Below are 27,950 nucleotides of genomic sequence, written 5' to 3'. Positions count from 1 at the left end.
GGCCGAGCCGGACGCGGACCCGTGGCGCGGCAGCCAATGGGCGGCGCAGGCCGCGAGCGCGGGGGCGGAGACCCGAGACCCGGGCCGCGCCACCCTCGCCGCCCCGGCCGCCGGGTCTTGGGCGCCTGAGCCGGGTAAGTGGGAGCTGCAGCCGGTCGGAGTGCTGGGCGCCCCGGGGCCGCCGCCGCGACGCCCCGCGCCCGCCCGCGCTCGCGGGGCCGCACCCATTGCCTCCTCGCAGGGACCCCGCGCGCCCTCTCGCTGCCCGGGCTTCGCCGGTCCCCAGCACCCCGCTTTCCCGGAGCCCCCCCCTAACTTCCGCCCTTGCACCGCGACCCCCGCCCGGCGCCTTGTTCCGGCCAACTTTGTTTCTCTTTCTGCGCTGCTCTCCGCACCGCGCCGCCCGCCCGCCCTCCCGCGGGACTTCCTAGGCAGCCTCGCCCTCCTCGTCCCCCAACCCGGCTCTGCCCTCTTCCCTCCCTCGAGGTCGCCTCCTAGACGCCCCACGTCTCTTTCCCGGCCCTCCATCCCGCCACCCGCCCTTTCCCGCCCCTGCTTCTCTGCGGCCCCCCAGTCTCCCTCATTCCTTCACTTCCAGCGCCACCTCCGCCTTCGTGCCCATGTCCCCACCCCATTTTCACCCCCGAGTGCAGGCTTCCTTCCAACCCCCCGTTGCACCTCCCTTCCTTGGGGACCGAGTCTGGAGCAGCCTCAGATCTCTGCTGCCGGACGGTTCAGATTTCTCCGGACAGCACTTTGGGGCAGGATTGGATAAAGGATGGAAACGGGTATTCCGCAGCTTCAATGCCGGCTGGGCTCGCCTGCCTCCCCGAGGTCATGGGAAACCCCGCCATCACCTTGGCACTGTTTGGGGGCAGCTACTTTATCTTCTCTAAGTCATCTCAGGTTCTCGGCCTCCGGAGAGCCCGAGCGCCCCAGTCTTCTTTGTCCAGGGTTCGTACCAGGTTGTGCCTCTTTCTTTCTACTTTTAGCCCGAGGCCCCTTTTAACTTCCTTTCTAAAGAAAGGGCCTTGGCAGCATGTGCTGTGCCCAGGTTTGTCATTTTCTAGACTAGTTTTGTTTCAGTGTACTCTGGGCTGGGATGGCATTTTAGGACATGGGTAGAGTGCTTTGAAGAGTAATTGGATACCACCTACTCCCAGAGCCTCTTGTTATCTGACCACCCTGCCCCTCCCCCCCCACCGCACTGGTATTTAACCAGTTTTGAAACTTAAGTCTTTCCTCCTAGTGTGTGTGTCTTTTGTGTTGTATTAGATGCTGATGATCTGTACCCTTGTAGTCTCAGGGGTCTCTGAATGGTGTATTTTATCCCATGTTGGATAATAGTATCCTAACTTGGCTTATTAGTATGTTATTTTTGTTTCCAAGATGTATTCTTTTGCCTTAGAACTTGTGAACCCAAAGAGGTTACACTCCCTTTCCTTGCAAGACAGTTCCCTAACTTAGTCCTGTCTGTGCACAGAAGGTTAGCTGTCTCTGCAGCTAGTACTGCTTCTTGTCTGCCTCTCCCCGCAGTGCCTTGCACTTAGTAGGCATTCAAGAAGTGATTGAAAAGGAATAGAGGAGGGAAAGAAGTAGGAAAATATTCCCTGGCATCTTGGTTCAGTGGTGTAAAATTATTCTGGAACAATAGCTATTCTTTTTTTCCCCCAAGAGTAACCTTTTTAAAATTTCAAAAATGACATAGGCTTACTGTAATAGTCTACAGTAAAGAAGTGTGTCAGGTACTAGTGGTTGTCTTGGGGCCTGCTCTACCCCCACACTGGCACTTCCTTCCAGATCCTTTTCTATCTGTGTTGCAGAGAGAGGAAGATAAAGAACAGCACTCTTTATTAAACACACCAAAAACTTTCTTCTGCATTAGCACCTGGAATTCTTAACAACTGCGGTTTTCCAGTCCGTCTTATGCTGACACTTGAGTTTCTCCGGTTTTCCACATTCGTGAATGACAGGGTGCATCCCTGAGCACCTGTCCCTGCATGCTTCTGTACTTTTGTAGGTAGATCATTATAGACCTTGAAGGCACAGAGACACCAGGCTTGCTGACGCTTGACGGATTTTGCCTGCGTGGTAACAAGGCTGTCGGTGCATGTGTGAACACTTGCCAGCTTCTTTCTCTTCCCTCCTTTTCCCCTCAGCGCTTGCATTTGTTTTGATTGGAAAGGATGTGGAGTTTGGGTGGAGAAGGGCAGCCAGCCAGTTAATTCCAGGTGGTTCCTACCTGTGTATCACTTCTGACCAACTGTGCTGACTTTCTTTGCTCAGAGGAAAGTCAACAGGGACCACTTTATTTTTTTCCAAAGTTTTGAAATCAGAGGTGTGTGTCTCCAGTGTATTTGCAGACATTCCTGTTAAATTTAATCATACAAAACATGCTGAAATGAATTCTTATAGGAGGTATAGTGCTAAGTGATGCCAAACAGTCTTTGTGTCCCTGGGTCCTAGTTTATTGTTCATTGTAGCATGTATATGTGAGGTCCCCATCAGATTGGTCCACAGAGCTACTGGACCATGTTGGCATGATGATCTGCACACAGATGAAATAAATGAGTACGGCAGCCACTTTTAAGGTAGAAGGTACAAAGCTGTGTATGCTGTGACCAGTTATGAACAAACACCTGCCTACTCTAGTGCCTTTCAGAGGACCAGAAGCCAAATGAAATGAGAGAATCTGACCTCCAGTCTGTCTGTCGGCAACTCCTGCAAGGCCTTGGACTTGGGTCTGGTTGCTTCTACCACTCACTTGCACCTTTAGAGAGGCCAATGTGTACAATGTTTCTGCTCTACCATCTGCTTCTAGGAAACGGTGATCACCTGGCCTGCCTACCTTTTAGGGTCGAACAGCCTAAAGAGACTGGTGTCCTTTAAAAGGAATTTGTAAAATACCCAGGCTGCAGCGAGGAGAAGGCCAAGGTCAAAGTCAGTAGATAGTCCTGGAAGGAGAGAGCCTTTGCAAGTCATCATGCCTGCTTTCTGTGGCAGAGAGTGGAGCCACAGGACTTTCCAAGCCAGTTCCAAATGGCAAAAGGAAATATATCTTTAAGCAAGAGATTCACAAGTTCAAGGGCAGCTCACTTTTAGTGAGCAACTTAGTGAGACCCCCATCTCAAAATAAAAGGACTGGGATGTGGCTCAGTGGTTAAGCAGTCATGGTTTCAGTCCCTGGTTTGTGTGTGTTTGTGTAGATGTGTACACACATATATATTTTTAAAGATTGCTGTTTCAACTAAGCACTGTTTAAGTGCAGCTGTTACTTCTTCCCTCTGCCTTTAGAATTTGTTTCTTTTTCTTCCCTAAGTGTTGCTTTTAGAATGCATGGGGTTTGGGTTGAAATCCATTCCTGTGCCTTTTGTCCTTTAGTTGACGTATAGGATTGTGCAGGCTGTGACATAGCCCAGGTGTCTGCGTGGTTTCTCTTCAGTCCCCGAAGGTCGAGACTGGACCCTTCTCTCTGTCCTGCTTGTCATTAGACCCACCCACCCAGCATGGCATCAACTCTGGAAACATCTCGCCTCCTTTCCTTTCCCGAGGATTAAATTTTAAGCCTCATTGGCCAAGGTAACTGTCTTAAGAAGCCCTTTTCCAAACTTACTTGTTGTAAGCCTGCAGGATAGGCCACTGAGCTTCAGTAACTGTGCTGGATACTGCTTATCACATGACCCTGGGTGGGCCGGGTTTCCCACGTGGCATCTTCTGCAGCCCCTTCGCGTTCAAGTCGCCAGTTGGGTTTGCCATGGGTTCCGTGATAGCTTCGTGGGGTTTGCAGATGTGAGTGGCCTCTGCATCTCTCTCCTCCCTCAGGCCCCTGCTTCCTGCTTTCCCCTCTCCTCACAGCCCCTTGCAGTTAATGTCCAATCTGCTTCTCTCCCATCTCCCCATTCATTGAATGCCAAGCACTGTTATAGGCCCTGGGAATTAAAAACAAACAACTTTCTATTCAAAAACTGACATTCCTCGGTAGCATAGTGTAAGTTGGAAGGGGTGTTGATAGAGTATTTAAATATGGTCCCTTCAAGGACGACGTTTCACTTGAGAGCTAAATGGCAAGAAGGAGGCCTGCTGGACAGAGACCTGAGGCAAAATTATTCCAGGCCAAAGGAAGAGCAGGTGCAAAGGCCCTGTGGTGGGAGCACATGTGGTTTGTTTAGGGAAGAGCAAAGACAGTGTGCCTGGGACACAGAGGTAGGAGAGGTTGGAGATGTTCAGGGAGGTAAGCAGGGGACTGATGACCTGGGATCTTGTACCTGATTTTTTCCAGAGTAGTTATTCTCTATCCTAGCCCTGCACTGCCTCACTCAATTGTGTGCTGCCTTCTGTGCTACACAACTGAGACTGGCCTCCGTGGGGTCACCACTGTCTTAATGGCCATGTGGTACTCATCTGAGATGCATGAGCTCTGAGCTGTTGATGTCATGGAACTGGTTTGGTGACTACATGGTAGATGAGATCTGGCCTCGATGAACTTACAGCTGGAGCAGAGTGTTGGATCTGGATTGACCCCTTCTTACACGTCAGTGACCCTCCTTTTTTTTTTTTTTTTTCTTGGTACTGGAAATTGAACACAGCGGTGCTTTACCACTGAGCCACATCCCTAGTGGGGTTTTTTTGTTTTTAAATTATTTTGAGACAGGGTCTTGCTCAGTTGCTGAGGCTGGCTTTGATTTGCTATCCTCCTGTCTCGGCCTCCCGAGCTGCTGGGATTACAGGTGTGGCCGCTGTGCCTGGCCCGGTCAGTTACCCTCAACCCAGGCCAGCTCAGCGACTGGCTGAGGGTCTGAGCCAGGCCAACCTTGACCCTTTACATGTGGACCAATACGCTATCTTTTTTACTTTGAGCAAATAAGATCGTCTCTGCACACGTTCAGTAGGTCTGGTCTGTGGCCGAGAGCCAACCTTGAGCAGTGCAGCCACCACCGGGAACGGGTTCTCCTGTCCTTAAATCCCCGGGGCCTGGGGGCCTGGGTGGCGGCAGCTCTGTCAGACCCCGTCTCTCTGCAGTGCTGCTCTTAGCTTCCCTCTCAGGCCGGCTTCCATGGTGACAGCAAGATGAGCCCCGGCAGCCCCAGGCTTGCCACCGACCGCTTGACCAGCCCCAGCGGAAAGTCCTCCTGGGTAGCTGTGCAGAAGGCCTGGGCACTGGAGGGCCTGGGAGTTAGCCGGTCCTTGGCTGCATCCGGCTCCCGAGTCAGCCACTGGTTCAGCCCCTGGGTCGGGTCCCTCTGTCGACGGCTCACGCCTGGGTTCGGCCCAGCTGCTGCACGGTCAATGGCACCGCGTGGGTTCGGCCATCCCTGAGCCGGTCACTGATGCCGGAGGCCTAGGTTACCTCCCAGAGCCAGAGTGTGACGTGGAATCCACAAGCCACGTGCAGGGAGAGTAGGGTGGGTTACGGCTGGGGCGCTGTCACAGAAAGATGGAAGAGAGGATGAGCGGCTGGAGAAGAATCTGTCAGCCACTTCCGCCACATCCATCCCCTCTGCCTGGCCCAAGCTCTCGGGGAAACTTCCCCAGCAGGGCTGGAGTCGGGGAGGAAGTGGTGTGTCTTCTCTGCATTATGGGAGGGGTAAAAATCAGGGCGAGAGGAGCCTAATGATCTGTATTTAACCAGAATACAGTGTGTTGCTCACGTCTGCAGAGGGGTGGGTTTGCCCAGGCTCCCCTCTCCAAGGATGTGTAGGGGCCTGCGAGCTCCCTAGGTGCTCGCAGGGACCTGGGTGACGTCATATGTGGATTCCCAACAAACTTTTGACAAGCTTGGGGCCTCGAACTCAGGCTAGGTTAGGACGTGAGAGAAAGAAAAGAGGTCACCCGCAGGAGGTCGAGGAATCACGAGCTCAGCGTTGGTGGAGGCTGGCTTCTGACTTCCACTGGAACAGCGCGGGTCCTCAGCCAGCCCCCCAGCTCCTAGCTCCTATGTCCCCTCTTCTCCAGAATGCCTGCAGCTTCCTCCCCGGCCAGGTTCTCCTGTGTCATTTCCTGCTCCTCCTGCACAGCGTGGAAGTTCGGGCGTGGGCCGCGGTATTGACGTGTCCCTCAGTGTCCTGGATGTTTCCAGCTCTCACCGGCTTCTCTGTTGCACCCTCCTGCTGCCCCCTTGTCGCCATCCTCTCCTGGGACAGCCCCTCCTCCTGGGTTCTCTCTCTGCAGCCTTTCCAGCATTGGCATCCCCAAGTTCCATGTGTGGGCCTCCTGAGACTCGGGGTTCTGTCCAAGAAAAAGGGAAGAGCCCACTACAGCCACCTGACTCTCAAGTGTATACCGTGGGCTTAGATTTCGGCCCTGAGTTTTAGGTTCACTGCTGCGTCTGAGTGTGTCCCGAATGCGTCAGACCAGACATGTCCCACACTGGGGTAATCTCCCACCCACGCTAGAGGTTTCCTTCTGGTACTTTCCATATTTGGTGATGGGGGTAGTTGAGGTACCTGGTTGCCAGAGCTGGACCCCAGGAGATGCCTCCGTCTTCTTTCCTTTCCTTTCTGTGCTCTCAGATATAATAAATCATCAAATCCTGATTTTTTTTTTTTTTTTTTTTTTTAAGTTACTTAGTTTTTGAGATGAGCTCTCACCATGCTGTCCTGGCTGGCTTCAGACTGAGCCCAAGTCATCCTCCTGCCTCAGCCTCCCGAATTGCTGGGATTACAGTATGCACCACCATGTCCCGCTACTAATGCATTTCTTTTTCCTCTTTCTGGTGGTACTAGTGATTGAACCCAGGAGTGCTGCACCACTGAGCTATATCCACAGCCCTTTTTCATTTCTTATTTTGAGATATGGCCTTGAACTTGTGACCCTCCTGCCCCAGCCTCCCAAGTCGCTGGGATTACAGGTGTGCACCACCCTGCCTAGATTTTTCTTTTTTTGTTTTAGGAGGAACTGTTTATTTGGGGTGCGGTTTCAGAGGTTCGGTCTGTGGTTGGCACACTGCGTTGCTCTGGGCTCGAGGTGAGGCCGAGCATGGAGGCAGGAGACCGTGGAGGAGAGCTGCCCCCTCATGGCAGCAGGAAGCAGAGGGGGCTGCCCCTACATTTCTTTTACTATCATTTAAAAACATTTTTTTTTGTGTGCTCGTAGATGGACAGAATGCCTTTATTTATTTTTACGTGGTGCTAAGAACGGAACCTAGTGCCTCACACATGCCAGGCAAATGCTCTGCCACTGAGCCCCAGCCCCCCCCCGTTCCTTAATGTGTCAGCAAAGCCCACTGGTTTAGTTCCTGTTTTAATCCACCTGGCCTCCAGCCTCAGCCTCAGCCTCAGCCTCCGCCTCCACCTCCGCCTCCGCCTCCGCCTCCCTGACTTCCTCAGCGCCTCAGCCTGACTGTCTCTCCTCGTCTCTGTTCCGTGGCCTCTTTGTCCTCCAACTTCGTCTTTTGCATTCATTCACGTGCTGCTCAGCCATCCCTGTCCGGGAGGCTCTTCCTCACTCGGGTTGAGGTGGGGCCTCCCTGAGTGTCCTGGGCGCTGCAGAAATGCTGCTTCTTTTCACTGTGGCGGGGGTTTCTCTGATCATGCATATGTCCAAACACACCAAAGTCTGTGCTCTAGATAGATGTGACGTGTCGCATGACAGTGTCCTGTGCATGTGTGTCATTGCTCACCACGGAGTTTGCTGACAATTCACATCTCTGCTCAGGAGGCTGTGAGGGGAGGCGGGGCTCTTGCAGACATCCTGTGTGGATCCCTGGGTCCTATGGTAGGTGCTCCGTGAACATTCATGGAGTGGTATACATCAATCTTAATCCGTGGAGTGGACAGGTGGGCTCTTTGTTTGGATTTAGTTTCTGTTTGGGAGCAATAACTTATCATTTGATCCAGTATGAAGTTCAAGAATTTGTCGTTGCTGTTCAAGATGAGCTGTTTACCCAAATATGGGCAATAACTTTGACACCTTCTCTCGTAGACACCATGCCAAAAAAAGAGTGATCTCGTCCCCGTTTTCACGATGGAAGACTCAGCAAAGACTTTTGGCTCTGAGGAGGAAGAAGCCAGCTACTGGAAAGATTTGGCGATGACCTACAAGCAGAGGTCAGTCCTGCAGAGTTCACCTTGCCTTTTCTTCCTGGGAGAATTATTGCAGGCCCTGTATGCACCTGTGCTGTGAGGGGCTTCCCTTACCTCAAAGTCACCCTTGAGGAACCACTGTCACCCCGTTTTATAGATGAAGCGAGCCTCAAGGTAGGCAGCGCCCTGCCCAGGGTCACGACCAGCGAGGAGCAGAGCTGGAGGCCGCCGCGGAGCTGCTGCTCACCTGCCACACGGCTCTCCACCTAGGGTCTGCGCGGGTTTTCATCAGTTCTAGATGCCGCAGCTACTCAGCTATAAATGGGAATGTGAGGAAAGAACTTTTCCCTGTGCCTAGTGAAGTCGGTTGTTGCAGATTTTAAAATCTGAGACCAGCGTTCCAGTGCTCACATCTGGAGGTGTTCGAGTTGAGTTCAGTATTTTTCCTTATTAGACTCTTACAATCTTCACATGGAGGTTTATTCTAGTCCCTCTAATTTCTTTATTCTTAGTTTGATTTAAAGATTATTCAGGTTTGGGGTTTTTTGTTTTGTTTTGGTTTGGTTTTTTGCTTACTGGGAATTGAACTCAACCACTGGGCCACATCCCCAGCCCTATTTTGTATTTTATTTAGAGACAGGATCTCACTGAGTTGCTTAGTGCCTCACTTTTGCTAAGGCTGACTTTGAACTTGTGATCCTCCTGCCTCAGCCTCCTGAGCCGCTGGGATTACAGGCATGTGCTGCTGCACCCAGCTTCAGCTTGTTTGGTTTTGAAGGGAAAAAGTCTCTTGAATTTTAAGGACTGAGAAGCCAGACTATCTTGGTATCATAAGTTAACATTTATCAGGTGTCCAATTTTTGGAGGTAACATTTATGAAATCTGCAGATGATACAAAATCTCAATTATATTGACTACATGTTGGGCTCAAAAATATACGCTGAATGGATGAGTGAAAAGTGAATTCATTAAGAAATGACTTTGGGGCTGCGTATGTGGAAGTTCGTTCCAAGTTCTGTTTGATTTCTTGTGTGATGTTAGACAAGTTACTCATCTTGCCTAAACCTCATCTTGTGTGTAAAACGGAAATAATGTCAGTTGAATAAAGAGGTGATCCGTGTACCGAACTAATGGGCACGGTACCAGCACTAGTAGGTGTTCAGTAAGTTATTGTTTGACTTTGGGGGATTCCGCTGCAGGGCAGAGAATACACAGGAGGAACTTCGAGAATTCCAAGAGGGGAGCCGAGAATATGAAGCCGAGTTGGAGACACAGCTGCAGCAGATCGAATCCAGGAACCGAGACCTTTTGTCAGAGAACAATCGCCTTCGCCTGGAGCTGGAAACTGTCAAGGTGAGGGGCTGGGGGCCCAGCGCTCGGGAGGAGGAGGAGCCTGGGGGAGTGGGTGTGGGGGAGGGGCGGTCATCCCACTCTTGCCCCTGGTGGCTGGAGCTCTGGGAAGAAGCCATGTGTGGCCGCAAGGCCTTCCTTGGTGCCCTGTGCCGATTTCACAAGGCACCTGGCAAGGAGATGTTTCTGGATGTTGGATTGTCACTAGAATTGCTGTCATTACGAGGCCCAGGGTTGTGCTATCCAGGATGATAACCCTGAGCTACAGGCAGCTGTTGAAATGGAAGTTAATGAAAAGAAACAAACTCGATGCCTTGGTCACACGTACCACATTTCAGTGCTTCCCGGCCACACGCAGCTCACGGGTGTCATTAAAGGGCCTATGGGACGGGTCCACTGTTGGAGCGTGCCGCTGGTCGGTGCCAGTCCAGGACGTATCTCAGTGCGGCCCTTGGGTTGCCCCCATCTGCAGTTTCACTTTCATGGTTTTAGTTACTTCTGAAGATATTAAATGGAAAATTCCAGACTTACACAATTTTAAATAACTTATTAGTATATTATAATTGTTCTATTTTACTGTTATTTCTTAAAGTTGATGAGTTAAACCACATCACAGGTGTGTGTGCAGAGGATAAAACACCCGGTGCACAGGATCGCATGCTGTCTGAAGTCGGGGCCTAGCTGAATGCTTGGCCGTGTCCCCGTGGAGGAGGGGCCACTGCTGTCTTGACACGTGGCCCCCGCGGTGCACCGCGGATATCTAATGGCGCCCTGGCCTCCTTACACCGGGTACCAGTGGCATCTCCTCATCTCCAGGGTCGCGACAGCCAAAACCTCCAGACGTGGCTGTGTGCTGGAGAACCGCTTTCTCCGGAGGGTGAACATCGTGCTTGCTGCACATTCTGGAGGGCTTAGCAGATGACCCTCGGGGACATGCTGTGCCCCAGAGACTGGTCTCAGCCCTGGCTGCCAGTCAGGACCACCAAGCCAGCTCCACAGACACCAGACAGACCTGGCAATTCCCATCCTCCCTGCCCAGCTCTCCTCCACACCCTCTCAGAGCGTACTTCTCAGTGATTCCGGGCAGGCCCTGCCGTGACTGTCTGCCACTCTCTCTCCATATAAATTTGAAAACATTTTTTAAAAATGTTCTTATTAGTGCATTATAGCCCAGCAAGAGTGGGGTTCATTTTCACCTAATCAGACTTGCATGGCGTGTAACTCGCCCCATCGCAGTCCCCAGTTCTTCCTCCGTCCTCCCTCTCCCTGTCCGTAGAAATCTCGATGAGCCGCTGGTGGAAGAGCCAGCCCTGCAGTGTGTGTCCGGGGCTGGTGAAAGGAGGCCCCTGCCCTCTGGGAGCTTCGTTGGGAAGACGAACCTAATGCCATGGAGCAGTTAGGGAGATGGTGCTCTGTCTCCTCCTCCTGATCAGAGCCTTCTAAGAGAGGAAGAGCCGTGTGGGCTGGAGAAGGCTTTGTGGCGGGGTGAGAGGGTCTTCAGCTGGGGTTGGGAGGGGTGTGCGTCTGTCTGTCTGTGTGTGTAGCCAGCACTGTGGTGCTTAGGGGCCAGGGCGTGTGGGAGAAGTTCACCAGGACCTGTCTCAGACCTGGACGAGGAGTCGGGCATCCTGGTCTTCCTGGTGCCTGGGAGAAAAGACCAACACATGCCTTGGGGCTTCAGAGATGGGACAGGAAAGGTCCTAGGACGTTGGAAGCTAAACGGTGAAGTCCTCTCTGAGAGCCCAAGCCGGCCAGTCTGGCCCTTGGACGTTCGTCGACCCTTTAGCTGATTTCCCCCCAGCATTTTACCCTGAAAGCTTCCAAGCACACAGCAAGTGGGAGGGACTCTCCAGTGGACATCTGGCACCCGCCCCCTGGTCTCCCGTGACGCCGCCCGCCCTTGCCTCTTGCCTTCCATTTCCCCATCCAGCCAGCTTATTTTCTGATGTGCTTCAAAGTGAGTTGCAGATGTCTACACATCTTTCCCCGAGTACTGCAGCCAGCTTATCCTCAACTGGACTTCAGATGTTTGCAGTTTTTCCTCTCAGTAGTTTTTAGGTTTTTAAAAAATATTTAATATCCAAGCCTAAGATTTGTAGAAAAATCTGGGTTTCTGACTTCCCTCGGGAAGGGGTGGGCTTGGCCACACCAGGCCTGCATTCGCCCACACCAGCAGGGAGCCGAGTCCCGTCTGCCTCGTCCCCTTACCTCCGATGCCCAAGGCCAAGTTTCGGGTGCTGCTCGGGTTGCACCAGGCCCACCTTCTCTCTCCTGACAGCCTGACCCCTGCCGTGGGCAGTGAGGAACATCCTAGGTCGTGACTTAAAGGGGAACCCAGGGACAAGCTGTGTGGAGCCAGGGACTGCGGGGTGCCCCGTGGAGGCTGTGTCACCTGGTTACTAAGGCATGCACTGCCTCAAGGCTGCGCCCTTGAACCTGCAGTGCAACCACGTGGCAGGCATGGAGACGCAAAGCCCACAGTGGGGAAGAAAAACACCTCAGAGCAAGGGTTCGTGCCACCAGGAAATGTTTGTCCGTCACCTAAGAGAGAAGGGCTTCCTGACAAGTGGCTCATTCATCGCGTTGAATACCAGCGCCTGGCAGGGATCAAACCAGCATCTACTGATGCCCGTCAGCTGACCGCTCCTCCTCCTCCTCAGGCCCCAAGTGAAGGCACAGCAGGACGGCACAGGCTTGTCCTGCCACCGTTCAGAGGAGACCAGCTGAATCTGGAGGGTGGGAGCCCACCCCCTGCCCCCTCGGAACCTGTGTCGGAGTCGAGGTGGATGACCTCGGATGGTGTTTTGTTTGGAAATGGCTGCAGATAAAGGGTCCAGGGCTGCCGGATCCAGGCCTGGGAACTGGCCGGGCTGCCTCTGCCTGTGCTCGCTCTGCTCCCAGCCAGGGACGGGAGAGTGCAGGGACCCCGGCCGCAGGAGGGCGTGGAATGCCCTCCTGTCATCACCCTGTGAATAACCGGCTGTGCTGTGGCCCAGGCACCATGACGTCACCCCCTGGCGCGTCCGGACTGTGTCTAGCAACAGCTTTGTTTACTGGTTCCAGCGGAGGAGAAGCGAGCCTTTGTTTTTAACTTGCACAGCAGACCTTGGCCTTTCTAGTGGGACGTGTCTTCCCTCCTGTGTCTGTCCAGTCGAGGAAGCAGGGTTGGCGCTGAGGGGGTAGCTCGGTGGCAGAGCCCTTGCCTAACACAGGAGACTGGAGTTTGATCCCTGGCACCGCAAAAAAATAAAAATAAAAGTCAAGGAGGGCTGTTTTGATGCAGAAAAGGAATTTGAAAGACGAGCAAAAGCAGGAGAAGGCGTGATCGGTACCTTGGTGACCTGGAATGACGTGGCTTAGGGCTGCTGAGCGTCACTGTGCTTGGTCCTGGGGTCGTGCTCGGGCACTCCAGCACTGAGCTCCATGCCCAGTACTTTTTACTTTGAGACAGGGTCTCGCTCAATCGTGGAGTCTGGCCTATGATCCTCCTACCTCGGCCTCCCAAGTCGCTGGATTACGGGTTCTGCCAGGATGGCTAATGTCTTCGCGAGAGGTGAAGCCCAAGTGGCCTGGGCTCCGTCGTGGCTGGTCGTCCACTCCGGTGGACTTGGGCTGGCTGAGTGACTGAGCCTCAGTGCCCACATCTCTGAGCTGGCCCAGAGATCAGTGTGCAGTCAGCGTTGCCTGCTCCAAGTGGGCCCAGCCCGTCACTGAGACGACTCCCCTGCTGCCTTCGGAAAGCACCGGCCAGTCGCCCGAGCTTCCTCTGGGACTCGATGACGTCATTTTCACTTCCACTTCCTTTTCTCCCTCCCTCCTTGCCCAGAAGTTCCTTGTGACTTCCCCATGCTGCAGGGGACGTCCCTGGATCAGAGGGCGCTTGTCACGCTGCTTACCCAGCACCCTCCTCTGACGGTGATGCACAGGCTCCGGTCGCTCCCGACATGCTCCTTGAGGGTGCGGAAGGCTGGCACGTCACCCTGGTGGGCGAGTGTGGCGCAGGGACTTTCTCTGTCCCCGGACGCCTTCAGTGGCCTATCCGAAGATCGGGGGCTGTAGGGCTCAGGTTTGGGGGTGGGCAGGTACCAGGTGCTGGGGGATGGGAGCAGGAAGCCCGCGGCTAGTGGCCGCAGCGCTTGGTCGGGACACGCCTGCTACCTGTTCCCGTGTTGTCCATCACCCCCTCAGGGCTCCACGCTGGAGAGAGCTGCTGTTGAGGCAGCTTAGGCAGGAGCTGGAGGTGTCTGCAGCTGCCTCCCTGGGGGTGATGGAGAGGGACCCCCTAAAGAGGCACTGGTGGGGCACGTGGAGCAGCAAATGTGCACTCCGGGGAGCGTGCATCCAGGAGCGCGTGTAAGGAGAAGCCAGGAGGGCAGACCCGGTCGCTCACCGCGCTCTGGTTTTGTCCTCCAGGAGAAGTTTGAGCTGCAGCATTCCGAAGGCTACCGGCAGATCTCGGCCTTAGAGGACGATCTGGCTCAGACCAAAGCCATTAAAGACCAGCTGCAGAAGTACATCCGGGAGCTGGAGCAAGCCAACGATGACCTGGAAAGAGCCAAGCGGTGGGTCGGGAGCGGGAGGGCAGGCCTGGGAGCCTCGTTCCTCGCTCCAGCAAGTGGGTACCAGGCACCATGGGTAGAGAGCTCGGCAGTGAGCGGGAGAGAGCCCGTGCCCTTTGGGATCTTAGTCTCATGGGGGAAGTGGACAGCAGGCAAGGAAGAGCCCATTAAGTACAGCAGGAAGTGCTGAAGGCCAGGGTACTACGGGACTTGCAATAGGATAAAGTAATTTGGCCGTTGGTGGGAGATAGGTGGGCAAAGTCTCCCACAGGAAATGCCATTTAGGCTAAGACTAAAGGGAGGAATAGCTGTTATCCAGGGAAGAAATCGAGGGAAAAGCATCCTAGGCAGAAGGATGAGCTTGTGCTAAGGTCCTGAGGTAGGAAGGAAAGGAGCACATTAACAAAACACTATTTCCTGAACTGATGTTCTGTGGTTTAGCAGATCACAATATTTATGGGAGAATTGTTCAGACTATAGGTACATTTGTATTTAAAGAAAACTCCTGCTTTTTAAAAATATTAGAAGTGTTCTGTACCCCATAAATACATACAATTTAGCAATTTATTTATAAATTACAGTGAAATATACAGATCTTAAGTGTTCAATTAGTTTTGAAAAATGCATGCCTTCACGTAGCCCACACTCCTACTGAGATACGGAACATTTTACTTTTCCCCAAAGTTGGCTCATGTTATTTTTTTAGTGGTTGCTTTGGGGGTGACTGCACATCTCCAATTTTTCGGCCTACTGAAGTTGATATTGTATCTCTTCCTTCTTTGCATCTACAAATCTGTCACATCGTTACAAATATGTAGATCTGTTACATCTACAAATATGGAGGAATCCATACTACATTGTTACAACTTTTGCTTTAAAAGGAGCTGGGGTTGTGGCTCAGTGGTAGAGCGCTTGCCTGGTGTGCGTGAGGCACTGGATTTGATTCTCAGCACTGCATATAAATAAATAAAATAAAGGTCCACTGACAACTAAAAAAATCTATATACATATATATATTTTTTAAAAAAAATTTAACTGTTAAAAAAAAGTTGCGGGCTGGGGCTATAGCTCAGTTGGTAGAGTGCTTACTTCATATACACAAGGCCTGGGTTCAATCCCTAGTACCACCAAAAAAAAAAAAAAAACACATATAAGGGAGGCCAAAGCAGGAGGATTACAAGTTCAGAGCCAGCCTCAGCCAGCCTTTAGCAAAGTACTAAACAACTCAGACCCTGTCTCTAAATAAAATACAAAATAGGACTAGGATGTGGCTCAGTGGTCGAGTGCCCCTGAGTTCAATCCCTGGTATCCCCCCCCCCAAAAAAAAAAAAATTCGAGAGGGTAGACAAATAGCGTCCCCACACATTCACGGTTTCTGGTGGGCTTTGTTAATTTCTGAAGCTCTTTCCATCTGATTCCATGTCCCTCCACCTTTCAGAACGTCCTTAGGATTTCTGGCGGTGTAACTTTTATCTGGAAATATCTTTATTTTGCCTTCATTCACGAAGGATATTTTCATTGGATGTGGAGATTTGAGTTGGCAGGACTTCTGTTTGTTTTGTCTTCCTGCTAGCACCTTTGAGATGATTTCCAGTGTCTTTGGTGTGTTTCTGGTTAGAGTTAGTGGTCATGCCTATGTTACTTCTGGGTTTGAAGCATTGTCTTCTCTGGCTGCTATCAGATTTTGTTTCTTGGTGTTCAGGTTGAACTAGAAGGCGCCTAGCTGTGTGTGTATGCGCGCACACGCGTGTTGATACCAGGGATTGAACTCAGGGGTGCTCAACCACTGAGCCACATCCCGAACCCTTTTTATTTTGAGGCAGGGTCTCACTAAGTCACTGAGGCTGACCTTGAACTCGTGATCCTCCTGCCTCAGCCTCCTGAGCCACTGGGATTCCTGTGCCATCGCGCCTGCCTGAGGTTTTATTTGTACTTACGCTGACGGGGGTTTGCTGAGCTGTTTAATCTATACATTTGTCTTTTGCCAAATTTAACTTTGGTCACTCTTTCCTCAAAAATTTTTCTCTGCCATTCTTTAGGTCCTAGTCTTCTGTGATACCAGTTACACACATGTCCTTTTGATACTGTCAGATCCCTGAGTGTGTGTGTGTGTAATAAGTGTTTTCGTCATGGCTTCTCAAATTGCACAAGGTTTGTTGTTCCAGTTTCAAGTTCACAGAGTTCCTCCTTCTGCTTCTTCTCCAATCTGCTGTTAAGCTGGATCAAATAATGTTTGATTTTAGATATATTTTATTTTCAGATCAAGAATTTCCATTTGGTTCATATGTGTGTCTACATAATTTCTGTTCCTCTACTGAGATTTCTTTCTGTGAATCCTTGAGCATAGTCACAAGAGCTATTTTAAAATTCTTTTCTGCTTTTTCCAGCATCTGGGTCGTCTCAGGTTTGGTTTCCAGCGATTGCCTTTTATGTTGAGTTTGGGTCACATTTTTCTTGCATTTTACAAGTCTAGTAATTTGGGGTAATATTTTGGACATTGCGATTCACATATTAGAGAGACTGAATTTTGTTGTTGTTATTTTATTTTTTTGGTCTGTTTTTTTAAAGTGTAATGTGGCGGAATTTACATTCCAAACTGTCTCCCATGTGATGGGCAGTAAGTGAAATCTGTTGGGTTTTTTTTTTTTTTTTTTTTTTTTTTAAGCCTTAATGGATGCTTTGAGTTTGCTGCATGCACATGTGGTTTAGGGATCTGCCAGAGATGTGCCAGGAGTCTGTATGCAGCATTGAGGCTTTTCCCCGTTGCTGGATCTCTCTCGTTGGGGCGTTAGGTGTGAAGCTTGGAAATGGGCAACATTCCCCAGCTCTGGTCTCTTCTCCTAAGTGTTGATTTCCTTCTGAGGTTCTGCCGATGCCTTCCAATAATTGTTTTTGCACATTTTATCCAGAGTTTATAGTTCATGATCTGCAGGAGGTTTGGTCTGATACAAACTGGCTCAGGATTATCGAAGTGGGACCTCCTTTCATGTCCATTCGTCAGAGTTCTTGTTCGTTTTTGGTATTAACCTTTTGTCCTGCATTGAAATTATTTTCTTTTTTTCCAGAATAACTTTTCTTTTTTAGGCACCAGGGATTGAACCCCAGGGTGCTTAACCATTAAGCCACATTCCCCAGCCTTTCACATTTTATTTCGAGACTGTCTTGCTAAGTTTCTGAGGCTGGCCTTGCTCTTGTGATCCTCCTGCCTCAGCCTCCCGAACTGCTGGGAATACAGGTATGAGCCACTGTGCTCGGCTCAAAATAATCTTTTGCCTGACTTCGTCCATCATTTCCCATACAGATATTTTCCATTTTTAAGTCATCTCTTTTTATAGCTTCATTTCCTCTCTCTTTTTGCAAGATCTTTTTATTGTTTAATTTTTTACACTTACTGCCTTATTTCACCTAGAGTTTATTTCTATATCTGGGACAAGGTATGGTTTTGACTGTATTTTCTTTAGGTGAATGACCAGTTTTTAATGGCACTATTGATTAAATGCTCCATCTTTTTTTCACTGAATTGAAATCGACGGTTATGCTAATCTCTTGTATATCCTGGGTCCTAATTCTGGATTGTCTGTTTGGTCCAGGGTACAGTTTGTGAATTGCTCCACCAGTACCATAGTGGCTTGAGCACTGTGGCTATGCAGTAGGTCAAGCCTGCTCTGATTGCTGGCAAGTCACTGGCACATTGTCCTGTCCACCCCCCGTGTGGGTTTTCAGAGCGAGTCACATGGTCATGCTGAGTCAAAGGGTGTGGATTCAGAGGAGGAGGAGGAAGAATTGGGACCAGTGATGCACCTCCCCTGGCAAGGTAGTACATCAGGCAGTTTGGAAATAACATACAAAGGAGTAGGTTTTTTAAATGCAAATTCAAGCCAGTAAAGATAGACGTTCTTTTTATCCCTTTTCCCCATCTAAACCATAAAAGAGCATTGTGCACGTGCTGGTATACATCTTGCCTTTTCATATGACAATAGATCTTGGAGATGAGTGTTGTAGGACACAGAACATTCTCTGTTCTCCCCACCCCCCAGAATATTATGTACGCTCTGTCTGTCGGATAGTTGGTCTCGTATGGTACGATACCGTAATGATTTATTCACCCGGTTCCCTTGGATGGACCTCTCTTTACTTTCGGTCCTTTACACTGGTAAGCACGGCTGTGTTGAAGGACCTTACACAGACGAAGGTGAGGATGTGGAATAGCGTCCCACGAACCGAGTCGTGGTTTCTGAGGACGGTGACAGTGTGATTTGGGCAGGTGTTGCTGGGTCCTCCTCCACGCTCCTGTGATTCCCAGCATCCCGGCTGCGTCCTCCTTCCTACCTCACGCACACCTGTCTTGGGCGGAATGTGCTACCTACCCTTGACTCCGGTGGCCCTGCGACTTGCTTTGACCAATGAGATTTGGGTGGAAACAAGGTGTACGTGAAGGACTGTTGTAGAAACAGCTTCGCTAACAGTGGTTGTGTCAAGCTCAGGATTTCTTCCTAACAGGTGAGCAATGGGCTTATTTCTGCATTCTGAGCTGCTTTTCCTATTCTTCAGAACTACTTTATTTCCTTTTCTCTAGACGGTTTGCAACTTTTCCCTGCAGTCCTGGGACTGAGACACCCCGGGCCCCACAGGTACTAGGCAAGCACTGTACCACAGAGCTGTGTCTCCAGCCCGGCCTTTGGATGGTTGGTTGGTGGGGATTTTTTTGTTTTTCATTATTTTCAAGAGGTTTTTATATATTTGATAAGAATTGAAAGTATTGAAGCTGGTTATTTGCCTCTGGCTTTGTCCGTTGTCTTTGCTGCGCGTAAGCTGTTTGACTTCTGCGTAGTCCAGTTCACTAGTCGGTCATGGTTAGAATGGCCTTCTGTGCTCTAGAAGCTCTTAGCCAGTTTTCTTCTAGTATATTTTCCCCCTCCTCCTTCTTTCTCCCTCCTCTTTTTCTTTCTCTGTCTTATCTCTCAATAAAGATGCAAATCAAATGAAGTAGAGGCTCAAATTACCATTTCAGGATGCATGAACTTCTAGAATGCCAAAGCTTTATTAAAAAAAAAAAAAAACAAAAAAAACAAAAAAAACCAGAAACCTGTGACATTAAGGTTGACATTATTATGGACATTGAACAGTTGTATTTGGGAAACAGCACATTTGGCTGCAAGAGCAACATGTTCTCAGCACCACCGGCTGGTCCTTCTTACTGTTCTTCGGCTGCACACCTGTAAAAGTAGCGACTCACCTTTCATTGAGGAGGGGACTTTGGGCAAGATGGCCTGAAAGACTGGGGGGCCTTATTGGAAGTTCACTAAATTTAAACACATCCCTTAAATTTTATTTATTTATAGTTTTTTAAATTAAAGAATTTTTTTTACTTGTTCTAATTTGTTATATATGACAATAGAATGCATTTATACATTTTGATAGATCATACACAATGGCAATTATCAAGAATACAAGCAACAATAAATGTTGGCGAGGATGTGGGGAAAAGGTACATTCCTCAATTTGACCCAGCAATCCCACTTCTCAGTTGATACCCAAAGGACTTAAAGTCAGCATACTACAGTGACACAGCCACATCAATGTTTATAGCAGCTCAGTTCACAATAGCTGAACTGTGGAACCAACCTAGATGCCCTTCAACAGATGAATGGATAAAGAAAAAAATATATATACCACGGGCTATTACTCAGCTTTAAAGAAGAATGAAATTCTGGCATTTGCTGGTAAATGGATGCATTGGAGAATATCATGCTAAGTGAAATAAGCAAATCCCAAAAAACCAAAGGCCAAATGTTTTCTCTGATATGCAGATGCTAATTCAAAAAGTTACTTCATACAGAAGTGTTAAGAGAACAAAACTTTCCACAGAGATTAAAATGGATTTAATTTTATCATCCATGTGTTTTTATCTGATAAATCTCTTATTCCATGTTGCCTAGAAAATGATTTCCCTATTTGTTTTCAAGTTCTCAACAGGACATGGCACTAACAGCTTCCAGTCATTAATCACTGCGGCATTTTACTCTTAGAGTAAATTCTCCAACACGATAAATCAGTTGACAGCTAGAATTTCAACATGGAGAGCCCATAAAACAATTAAAAAAAATTTTTTTTAGCTGTCAATGGATCTTTTATTTATTTATATGCAGTGCTAAGAGTTGAACCCAGTACCTCACACATGCCAGGCAAGCGCTCTACCACTGAGCCACAACCCCAGCCCCCCATAAAACAATTTTAACTTGGGTTGTCACTAGGACGCTCACCTTTTATTCGAAAGCACATTCCGCAGTGGTCGTGGTGACTCTGAAGGACCTGGCTTGCCAGTGTTACCGATGCCACCCTGCTGGTCATGCGCAGTCGCAAGACTGCAGACCTGGGACCGGAAGTGGCAAGCATGCTGCTGAGGTTGGTTCTCCGTCGTTCCAGAACCAAACAGGCCATTGAGAGCAAAGTCTGAGTGTGCGTTTCTGACCTGGGTGGCGTGTGTTTTGGGCTGCGCCAAGAGGCTGGAATCCAACCTCACCTTTTCCAGTGGCTGCCCTCAGCCATGTTTTCCCCAGTGGTGGGTGATGCCGCTGTACCACGTCGCGTGGTTATATTTGCCTCTACTTCTGGACCCGTGTCCAGACCTGCTGTCACTCATTATGGAGGCTCTAGAGCCGCGTGAGTCCGCCCTGCTAGAGCCGGCTCCCTGAGGCCGCCTGGGGGTTTTCTGGTACCAGGGTTTGAATCCAGGGTGCTCACCACTGAGCCACCCCCAGCTGCTCTCCCGCCCATTCTTGTTTCATCATCACGTGATCTTTCAAATCTTCTCCCCTGCTCTGTATTTTTGTTAAAATGGTAACAAGTTTCGCATTAACTTTTGGAGGACTGATGTCTTCGTGATGCTGGGTCTTCCGCACCGTAAACAGCACGTCTGTGTCCCTGCAGCGTTCTGTGTCCCTGCATGTTCTTGTCACAGGATCCCTGGGTGTGTTGTCATTTCAGTTTCGTGTGACGCCATCCTGAGGGCTTTTAACCAGTTCCCGTATTGTGCTCCGAGGTGTGATCTCTTTGCGGCTTTTAATCAGCCTCTTCTGGTGACTTTATCCCACTTGCTTCTTCCAAAGACCCTCCCAGGGTAGGTCCAGCATGACTCCACATGGAACCTGTAGAAGAATCCAGGCCTGCCCTGCAGGTGAAGGGACAAGGACATGCTGGCCTACGCGGAGGAGCTTGGTGTCGGTGTCCATTCCGAACGTCCGTTTCCAGCCACCAGGAAACGTAGTTAGGCAGGATGGTCAAGGGCCTCTGGAGATGAATGCGGGGTCACAAACACAAGTCGCTGGACTGTGGTGTAGCTCAGTGCGAGCGTGTGCCCCGCATGCGAGAGGCCTGGGTTTCTGCCCCGCACTGCCAAGACGACATCGCTGGCCTGGCTGGCCCAGCCCCCGTGCGGAGCCCCTCTGTGCTCTTCCTGCGCCTTCATCCCCCTCTCACCTGGAGACACCCCTGCCGCCCCTGCCTCACGTGAGGAAAGGGAGGCGGAGCCAGCAGCTGGACAGAGGCGCACATCCTCTGGGGGCACTTCTCAGTGGCTTCGCACTGGGTTCCGGGGAGACCTTCGCCCTCTCTGTCACGGTGATTGTTGGCAGCTTCAGAACTTCCTCAAGTAATGGAGCTGGTCTCTCCTACCTGTTTAAATGCACGTTACTAAGTTGCATAAGTGTTTACCAGGCAGCCTCAGTTCTAGTTTGCATTGTGAACTTCCAAGAGGTGGAGCTGGCTACTCTGAGGACTCAGTGGGTCATGGCGCCCTCACGAGGCCTTGGCTTGTTGCTAGGGGCTGTGTGGACAGGGCCTTCCTTAGTTCTGGTGCCCCCCCCACCACCTCTGATTCCCATTCTGCAGTGAAGAGCTGAGGCTCGGGGACCTAGCTGGTCTGTGGCATGCAGGAAGCCCACTGCTGGTTCTGGTGCCCAGGTGTATCTGGCCGCCATGCCTCCTGGGTCCGTACCTACCAGATGGACGCTGCCCTTTGCCCTCTGGGATAACTTTGCTTTTCTCTTCTCTAGAGCCACGATCATGTCTCTGGAAGACTTTGAGCAGCGCTTGAATCAAGCCATTGAAAGAAATGCCTTCCTGGAAAGTGAACTTGATGAGAAGGAGAACCTCCTAGAGTCTGTTCAGCGACTGAAGGACGAAGCCAGAGGTCAGGAGGGCCTTGTTCTGCGACTTCACTGGGGTGGTTCTCTCTTCTGCCCGTATAGCACCTGCCTGATGGCCTTGCCCAGCGCTGTCTTCGCTGGAGATCTGCACCCCTCTCTGCACGCAGGCAGCCAGGCAGAGGACCGGGACCACCCTGGTCCCTCCCCAGTCTGAGAATGGTCAGCTGTCATCAGTATGTAGATACGTCTGTAAACCCCTGACTGGTATTCACAGAAATAGCTTTAGCGTTAAGGCCTTGCTTTGGGTTTTGCGTCAGCAGCAGAATTCATTCCAGGAAGGATGGTTCCTAGTCTGTGATCAACATCCATGCCAAGCCAAGCTGGCTCGAGCCCCAGTAGGAGCACAGGAGTTTTGTGGGGAGGAAAGTCCTGCCAGTGGAATGGCCTTTTGTGGCTTGATGGGGACCCTTGTCAGCGTGAGCGCGGCAGTTCCTGACCTCAGGCTTTTGCACTTACCTCCGCGTGTATACGTGAGACGTCTAGGTTGGCCCAGGAGAGATTTTTTTTGAAGTCCTAGTTAGTTATATATAAGAGTGATTGGATTTCTGATGTGTAGCCAGTAGGTAGGGGATTTAAAACAAAACAAAACCCAAAACCCTCCGAGTTTAAAAAGTACCACTGAATGTTGAAGTTTTAGATTTTGGACCTTTTCAGATTTTCAGATTAGGGAGGCTCCACCAGTCAAATCTGTGCGAATGTTTCAAAATTGGAAAAAGCTACAAGATCTGAAGCACTTCTGGTCCGAGCATTCTGGATAAGGAGTGTCAGCCATCGTGAAGTGACTTAGGTCTAGTTTATGGAACGTTAGACATTTGTTAAGATGAAGCGAGGGTTAGATACTACCATGGTCCTGGGAAAGGCCATCATGATTCACCATCAGCAAGAGGAACCAGTGACAGGAGGTGCTGCCACTTCCATTTGTGCTTAATAAAAACCACATGTATTTTATGCTCAGTATATATTCAGAAACCAAATCACGCGGTTGCAGACCTGCTAGGCAGGGGGGCGAGGGTCTCCCTCCATGTGGGGCTTCCTCCTGGAGTTTTACACCCGTGGCTCTCTTCCCTGACCCCCTCCCACCCCAAAGCAAGGACTCCCACTTCCGCATTCTTTTCCTGGTGCAGATTTGCGGCAGGAGTTGGCTGTGCAGCAGAAGCAAGAGAAGCCCAGGACGCCCCTGCCCAGCTCGGTAGAAGCCGAGAGGACAGACACAGCTGTGCAGGCCACGGGCTCCGTGCCATCCACTCCTATAGCTCATCGGGGACCCGGCTCTGGCTTAAACACACCAGGGACATTCAAACGCGGTAAGGCAATGGAGGATCCAGGAGGGTTGTTCGTTCCACAGAGCTTTGGCTGCTGAGAACCTGGGGCAGGTCCTGGCTGAGGGCACTTGGGCCAGGCTGCTGGGGGCAGTCTGGGATACTCAGCATGGCTGGGCACTGTGATGAAGGAGGGGAGTGTCCAGGACGTGAGGCAACAGGGAGTGGAGGAGTCCGTGGTGAAGAACAGAAAGCCTATCTAGGGGGGCAGCCGCCACTCCACTCCTGCTACAAGGAATGTGGGCTCAGTAACGCAGATGTGGCCATTCTTCACCAGAAACCCTCTTTTTCAATTATGAAACCCCCCAAATTTAATACCCAAATAAAGTTTAAAAAACATCGTGGACAAAAAGCACTGTGGGCTGGGCCTGGTGGCGCAAACCTATAATCCCAGCAACTTGGGAGGCTGAAGCAGGAGAGTCATGTTGGAGGGCAACTTAGTAAGACCCCCATCTCAAAAATCAAAAGCCTGGTGGGTCCAGCAGTACATCCAGGAAACCTGTGCTGTGCGGCGGCAAAACCAGGGAAGTTTGAATTCTGCCCCTGTGCTGATTGTTAACTGGGAGACCCTGATCTGGCCACTAACTGCAGATACCGAGGGACAGTCACTGAGTGTGTAGCGTCTGCTGACCACCGAGCTTGAAGCACTTTGCATACATGGCCTTGCAGAGGCCTCGCCTCAGGCCCTCGATGTCATTTGCTAGCCCAAGGCCCTGAGTCACGGAACCTGCCTGACATCTCTCAGAAGTAAGTGGCAGAGTTGGGATTGGAACCCAGGCAGGCTGGCTCCGGGGCTCCCTGTACCACAGGCTTCGCCCATAGCTTGTCCCCTGGCCATGAAGGGACAGTGGGTTCCAGAACCCCAGCCAGGAGCGCTTTCCCACACTTGAGTCTGAACGTGACTCCTGGGGGTGAGTTGACCTCTCCTCCATGTGCCCCTCGGAGTCGGCTGCTCCTGGGGCCTGACACTGCGGCTGGTCCACAGAGCCCACCTTGAGGAGGGGTCTCTACAGAGGAGAGCGCTTTTTGCTCTGACTCACTTCCTCTGTAGGTGTTGCATTTACAGGGTGGATGTTAAGAGCTAGATGCATGACCAGGTGCTGGTGCTGAGCTGTATGGAATTCCTAGGGTTTCGAGAGAACTTTGTTGGCTTTGTTTGAAAAAATTAACGTGTAAAAATAAATGCCAAGTGTAGTCCTCACAAGGACTCAGAGCTGGTCATCCAGCACTCTTGGCGTGTCAGTCAGTTGACTCCCGGATGACTAAGGTGGCATCTGGGGTCACAGAGGGGGCCGCAGCTTCCTCCCCTCCCACACCGCTTCAAATCTGGACGTGTCCGAGCAGGGACTGAAGTCGGTGTGTGACACGCCCTTCCCTTTGCACACCCAGGTCTGGACAGCTCCAACAGCGGAACCCTCCTCACGCCCGCAGCCCGGATTTCAGCCCTCAACATTGTGGGGGACCTGCTTCGGAAAGTAGGGGTAAGGCCCTGCACCTGGGACGCTTTCGGGACACCTGAAAGGGCTTGTCACCAGGTCCTCTCCCCCATGGCTAGTCCTTCAGCACCCCTGAGCATCCTCAGCTTCCCCAGAGCTCAGAACCAGTCTTCCCCTCGACCCTGAGTGTATCTTTTTTGCCTTGAACCCTTTTTCCTTCAGTCAGGACAATCGTTTTGTGTTTTTCTTACTATGAAAAAAACCGAGGGCAGTTTGAAAATGGCTGTCCTGCTGGTTTCTCAGGGAGTTCAGTACAAGATCGCAACATGACCTTCCAGGTTTTCTATTCACCACAGGGAGGACTTCTGTCGTGCTTATGCAATAGCACAGGTCATCTTTGTAATTGGTTTTTATTTCTAAAGACGATGCCCGAGAGGCCCTGTGATTCTGTCCTGCTGGCTGGTCACTGAGCAGAACGCATGCATGTTGGTAGCTACAGCTTCACAGAAGCTCGCCACTCCTTCCAAGGCCTTGGCTTTGGCCTCTCTGACTTTCTGTTCATAGCAGGTCCCTGAGTGTTTAGCACAGAGTACCAAGGAGCCCAAGGTGACCTCACTGCCCCTTGGTTTCCTCGGGGTCCCTTTACTGCACGTTCAAATCCTTGTGGAAACTGCCTGCCACTCTGCAGGCTCCGCAAGGTCAACCAGAGTGTCCGGCTCCAGAAGTTGATTTCAGAGTTGGACAATAAGTAGTTGGCGGGTTTTCAGGAAGCTCCCAGATACTTGGGCGAGTGGTTCCTCCACCCCACCCCTGGGAATTCCATTGCGGTATGCTCAGAAACCACCTCCGAAACACTGCTTCATCTGCTCGGTGGGTGAGAGGGGTTCCTGTTCTCCGGGAGATGAAAGCTCACTTCTCTGCAGGCACTGGAGTCCAAACTCGCATCCTGCCGGAACTTCGTGTATGATCAGTCCCCAAACCGGACAGGTGGCCCTGCCTCGGGACGGGGGAGCAAGAACCGAGACAGCGGGGACAGACGGACAAGCGGCACCAGCGTACCTCTGGGCGACAAAGGGTCAGTGCCTTTCGATATGCTCTCGGTAGGGTGGGGGCATGTGTGTACCTAGGCGGAGACGCTGACCCCATTACCCCCTGTGTTTAAGTTGTAGGATTTTTCAGTGGACCTTACCTTCCGCTCTTTTCCTTGATGCGGAATGAGGTGGCACCTGGTTTGGGTAAACGGCCACAAAGGGGGCCATTGCTATAATTTGATTCTGCAGCCCCAACATGGGTCACGCCCTGGGAATGTCCTGTGTGGATCCCTCATCCTGTGAGCTGGCTCTGCTTCTCTCAGATTTTCCTTTAAGCTTGCAGTGCCTTCAGGGCCCTAAAGGGACAGACCAGCTGAGTTCTGGCCAGCCTAGGCTCCCGACTGAAAGTGCAGCTCGGACCTCTGACAGCCCCACTGCTTGTCTTGCCTGAGGGAAACCAGGGCCACCTGCACTCAGGATCCCCAGGAGGAGCCCCATCCTCCTGGAGCCGATGGGTCTGTGGCAGACACCCGACAGGAAGCTTGGGTTCCCCTGGCATGCACTCAGCTTCCGGAATCTAGAAGCAGATTTGTTTTTGAATTTGTTTTTTTTACTTTTGAAATTTTTAATTTGGGGGCTGGGGTTGAGCTCCTGGCGTGCACAGCCCTGGGTTGGGTTCTGAGCAGCCCTCCCCCCACCAACTTAATTGAGAGGTGAGAAGCGGACGTTCGTAGGGGTCTTCCGAGTTGGGGCCTGAGCACGCAGGGCCAGGCAGCCAGTGTCCTTTCTTCATTTCATGGTAGGGGACACTCAGACCCTGCAGACCCATGCCCCCTCTTGCCACTGGCTCCTAGAACCTTCTGGGCCCCAGTGCCGTCCGCTTGTCACTGCCGTCCCGTCTACTAAATCTGGTTTGCTCTGTCTGAAGGTTGGGAAAACGCTCGGAGCTCGGGAAGCCGCCCTCGCGTTCCTCCTCGCCTCCTGCCCCCGGGGTGGTCAAGCTGTTGCTCTAGGCTGACCGGAGCCCGCTTCCCCTGCTCGCCAGGCTGCTGGTGTTTTAAGTTAGTGAGAAACGAGAGCCGGCCGTCACCATGGTTGGCTTGTGCTGCACCGAGGCTGTTCCCTGGGGCCCACGTGTTGTCCCCATGAAATGACGTCTCTGTCCCTAGCCCCACTGTCAGTGTGCGCGGGGACAAAGTGGGCCCCTGGGAGGCGTGACAGGGAGGGTGATTGGCTGCCCAAGGCCCGCGGCCCTGAGAGGTGCTTCTCGTGTCCGGGGTCCCCCACGGGGGATCTGGGCTCACCCGGATGCACTGCCCGGCCCCTCTCCCCGGAGCTGTCTTCCTGGACAGACCCTCCTGTGCCTCGAGACGCCCTGAGCTCACCTCCAGGAGTGGAGAATGGAAGACCCACGTGCCTTTCGGACACCCCATCCTGGACCCCTGGGGCTTTAACTGCCTTTCTCGAGGTTTTTAGAGAAGTCTTGGAGTTTCAGAGTCGTTGCCAGGTTGATCGGGGTCTGTGGGAAGTCTGTCCTCTGCCAAATGCTGACCCTTAGTCTCCCTGAGGCCCCTGCCCTGGTGTGGAGGGACATCTGCACTGGGACCCTGGGGCACAGCCCTGAGAACAGGACTTGGAAATAGGAGCTCATCATGGAGTAACCGGGGCAGCCTTCACGTGAGAGGAGAGCGCAAGATCGCCCGGCCCAGGGAGAAGGGAGGAGCCGTCGCGGATCCCGGGTCACGGTGTGTCTGCTCCTCTGCTGGCCACGCAGCAGCCTCCCGCTCTTGGACACAGGTGGCAGGCAGGTGCCAGCCACGGGAACCGCACACAGCCTGGTGGCCCCAGCTGTGTCCTGTAAGAACCAGCAAAACTAGCCATGAGAGGAAGAAAGCGTCTCAGGTGCTGCCCGGGTCTGGAGATGCAGCCGCGGGGCTGGATTTCTTCCCCCTAAAACTTCCTAACCTGTATTAGTAAAAGACGGACTTTTTATTTTTCTAAAGAACAATAAAATCAGGAGGGACTCA

The 27,950-nt window shown here is 51.4% G+C and overlaps 1 protein-coding gene across 2 annotated transcripts; it reads left to right on the top strand.

The window, feature by feature from the left end:
* On the top strand, positions 1-27,950 carry Nde1 (nudE neurodevelopment protein 1). Of its 2 annotated transcripts, none has more exons than XM_047533848.1 (9): positions 1-134; positions 7,921-8,045; positions 9,221-9,374; positions 13,785-13,933; positions 21,985-22,121; positions 23,262-23,441; positions 24,846-24,937; positions 25,816-25,967; positions 26,852-27,950. In XM_047533848.1, the coding sequence occupies exons 2-9, from the start codon at positions 7,963-7,965 to the stop codon at positions 26,934-26,936; spliced, it is 1,032 nt and encodes a 343-aa protein (XP_047389804.1). In that variant the 5' UTR covers positions 1-134; positions 7,921-7,962; the 3' UTR covers positions 26,937-27,950. The 2 variants fall into 2 exon arrangements, with proteins under 2 accessions (XP_047389804.1, XP_047389805.1); XM_047533849.1 differs by lacking the exon at positions 1-134 and adding an exon at positions 3,434-3,579.

This window comes from Sciurus carolinensis, chromosome 18 (genome assembly GCF_902686445.1).
Source record: "Sciurus carolinensis chromosome 18, mSciCar1.2, whole genome shotgun sequence".
Taxonomy (NCBI): Eukaryota; Metazoa; Chordata; class Mammalia; order Rodentia; family Sciuridae; genus Sciurus; species Sciurus carolinensis.
This window is presented reverse-complemented; position numbering and strand designations above follow the sequence as displayed.

Coding starts and splice junctions, on each gene's coding strand:
- Nde1 (XM_047533848.1), top strand. CDS start 7,963: ATGGAAGACTCAGCAAAGACTTTTGGCTCTGAGGAGGAAGAAGCCAGC. Junction 8,046..9,220: donor GCGATGACCTACAAGCAGAG/GTCAGTCCTGCA, acceptor ATTCCGCTGCAG/GGCAGAGAATACACAGGAGG. Junction 13,934..21,984: donor GACCTGGAAAGAGCCAAGCG/GTGGGTCGGGAG, acceptor TCTCTTCTCTAG/AGCCACGATCATGTCTCTGG.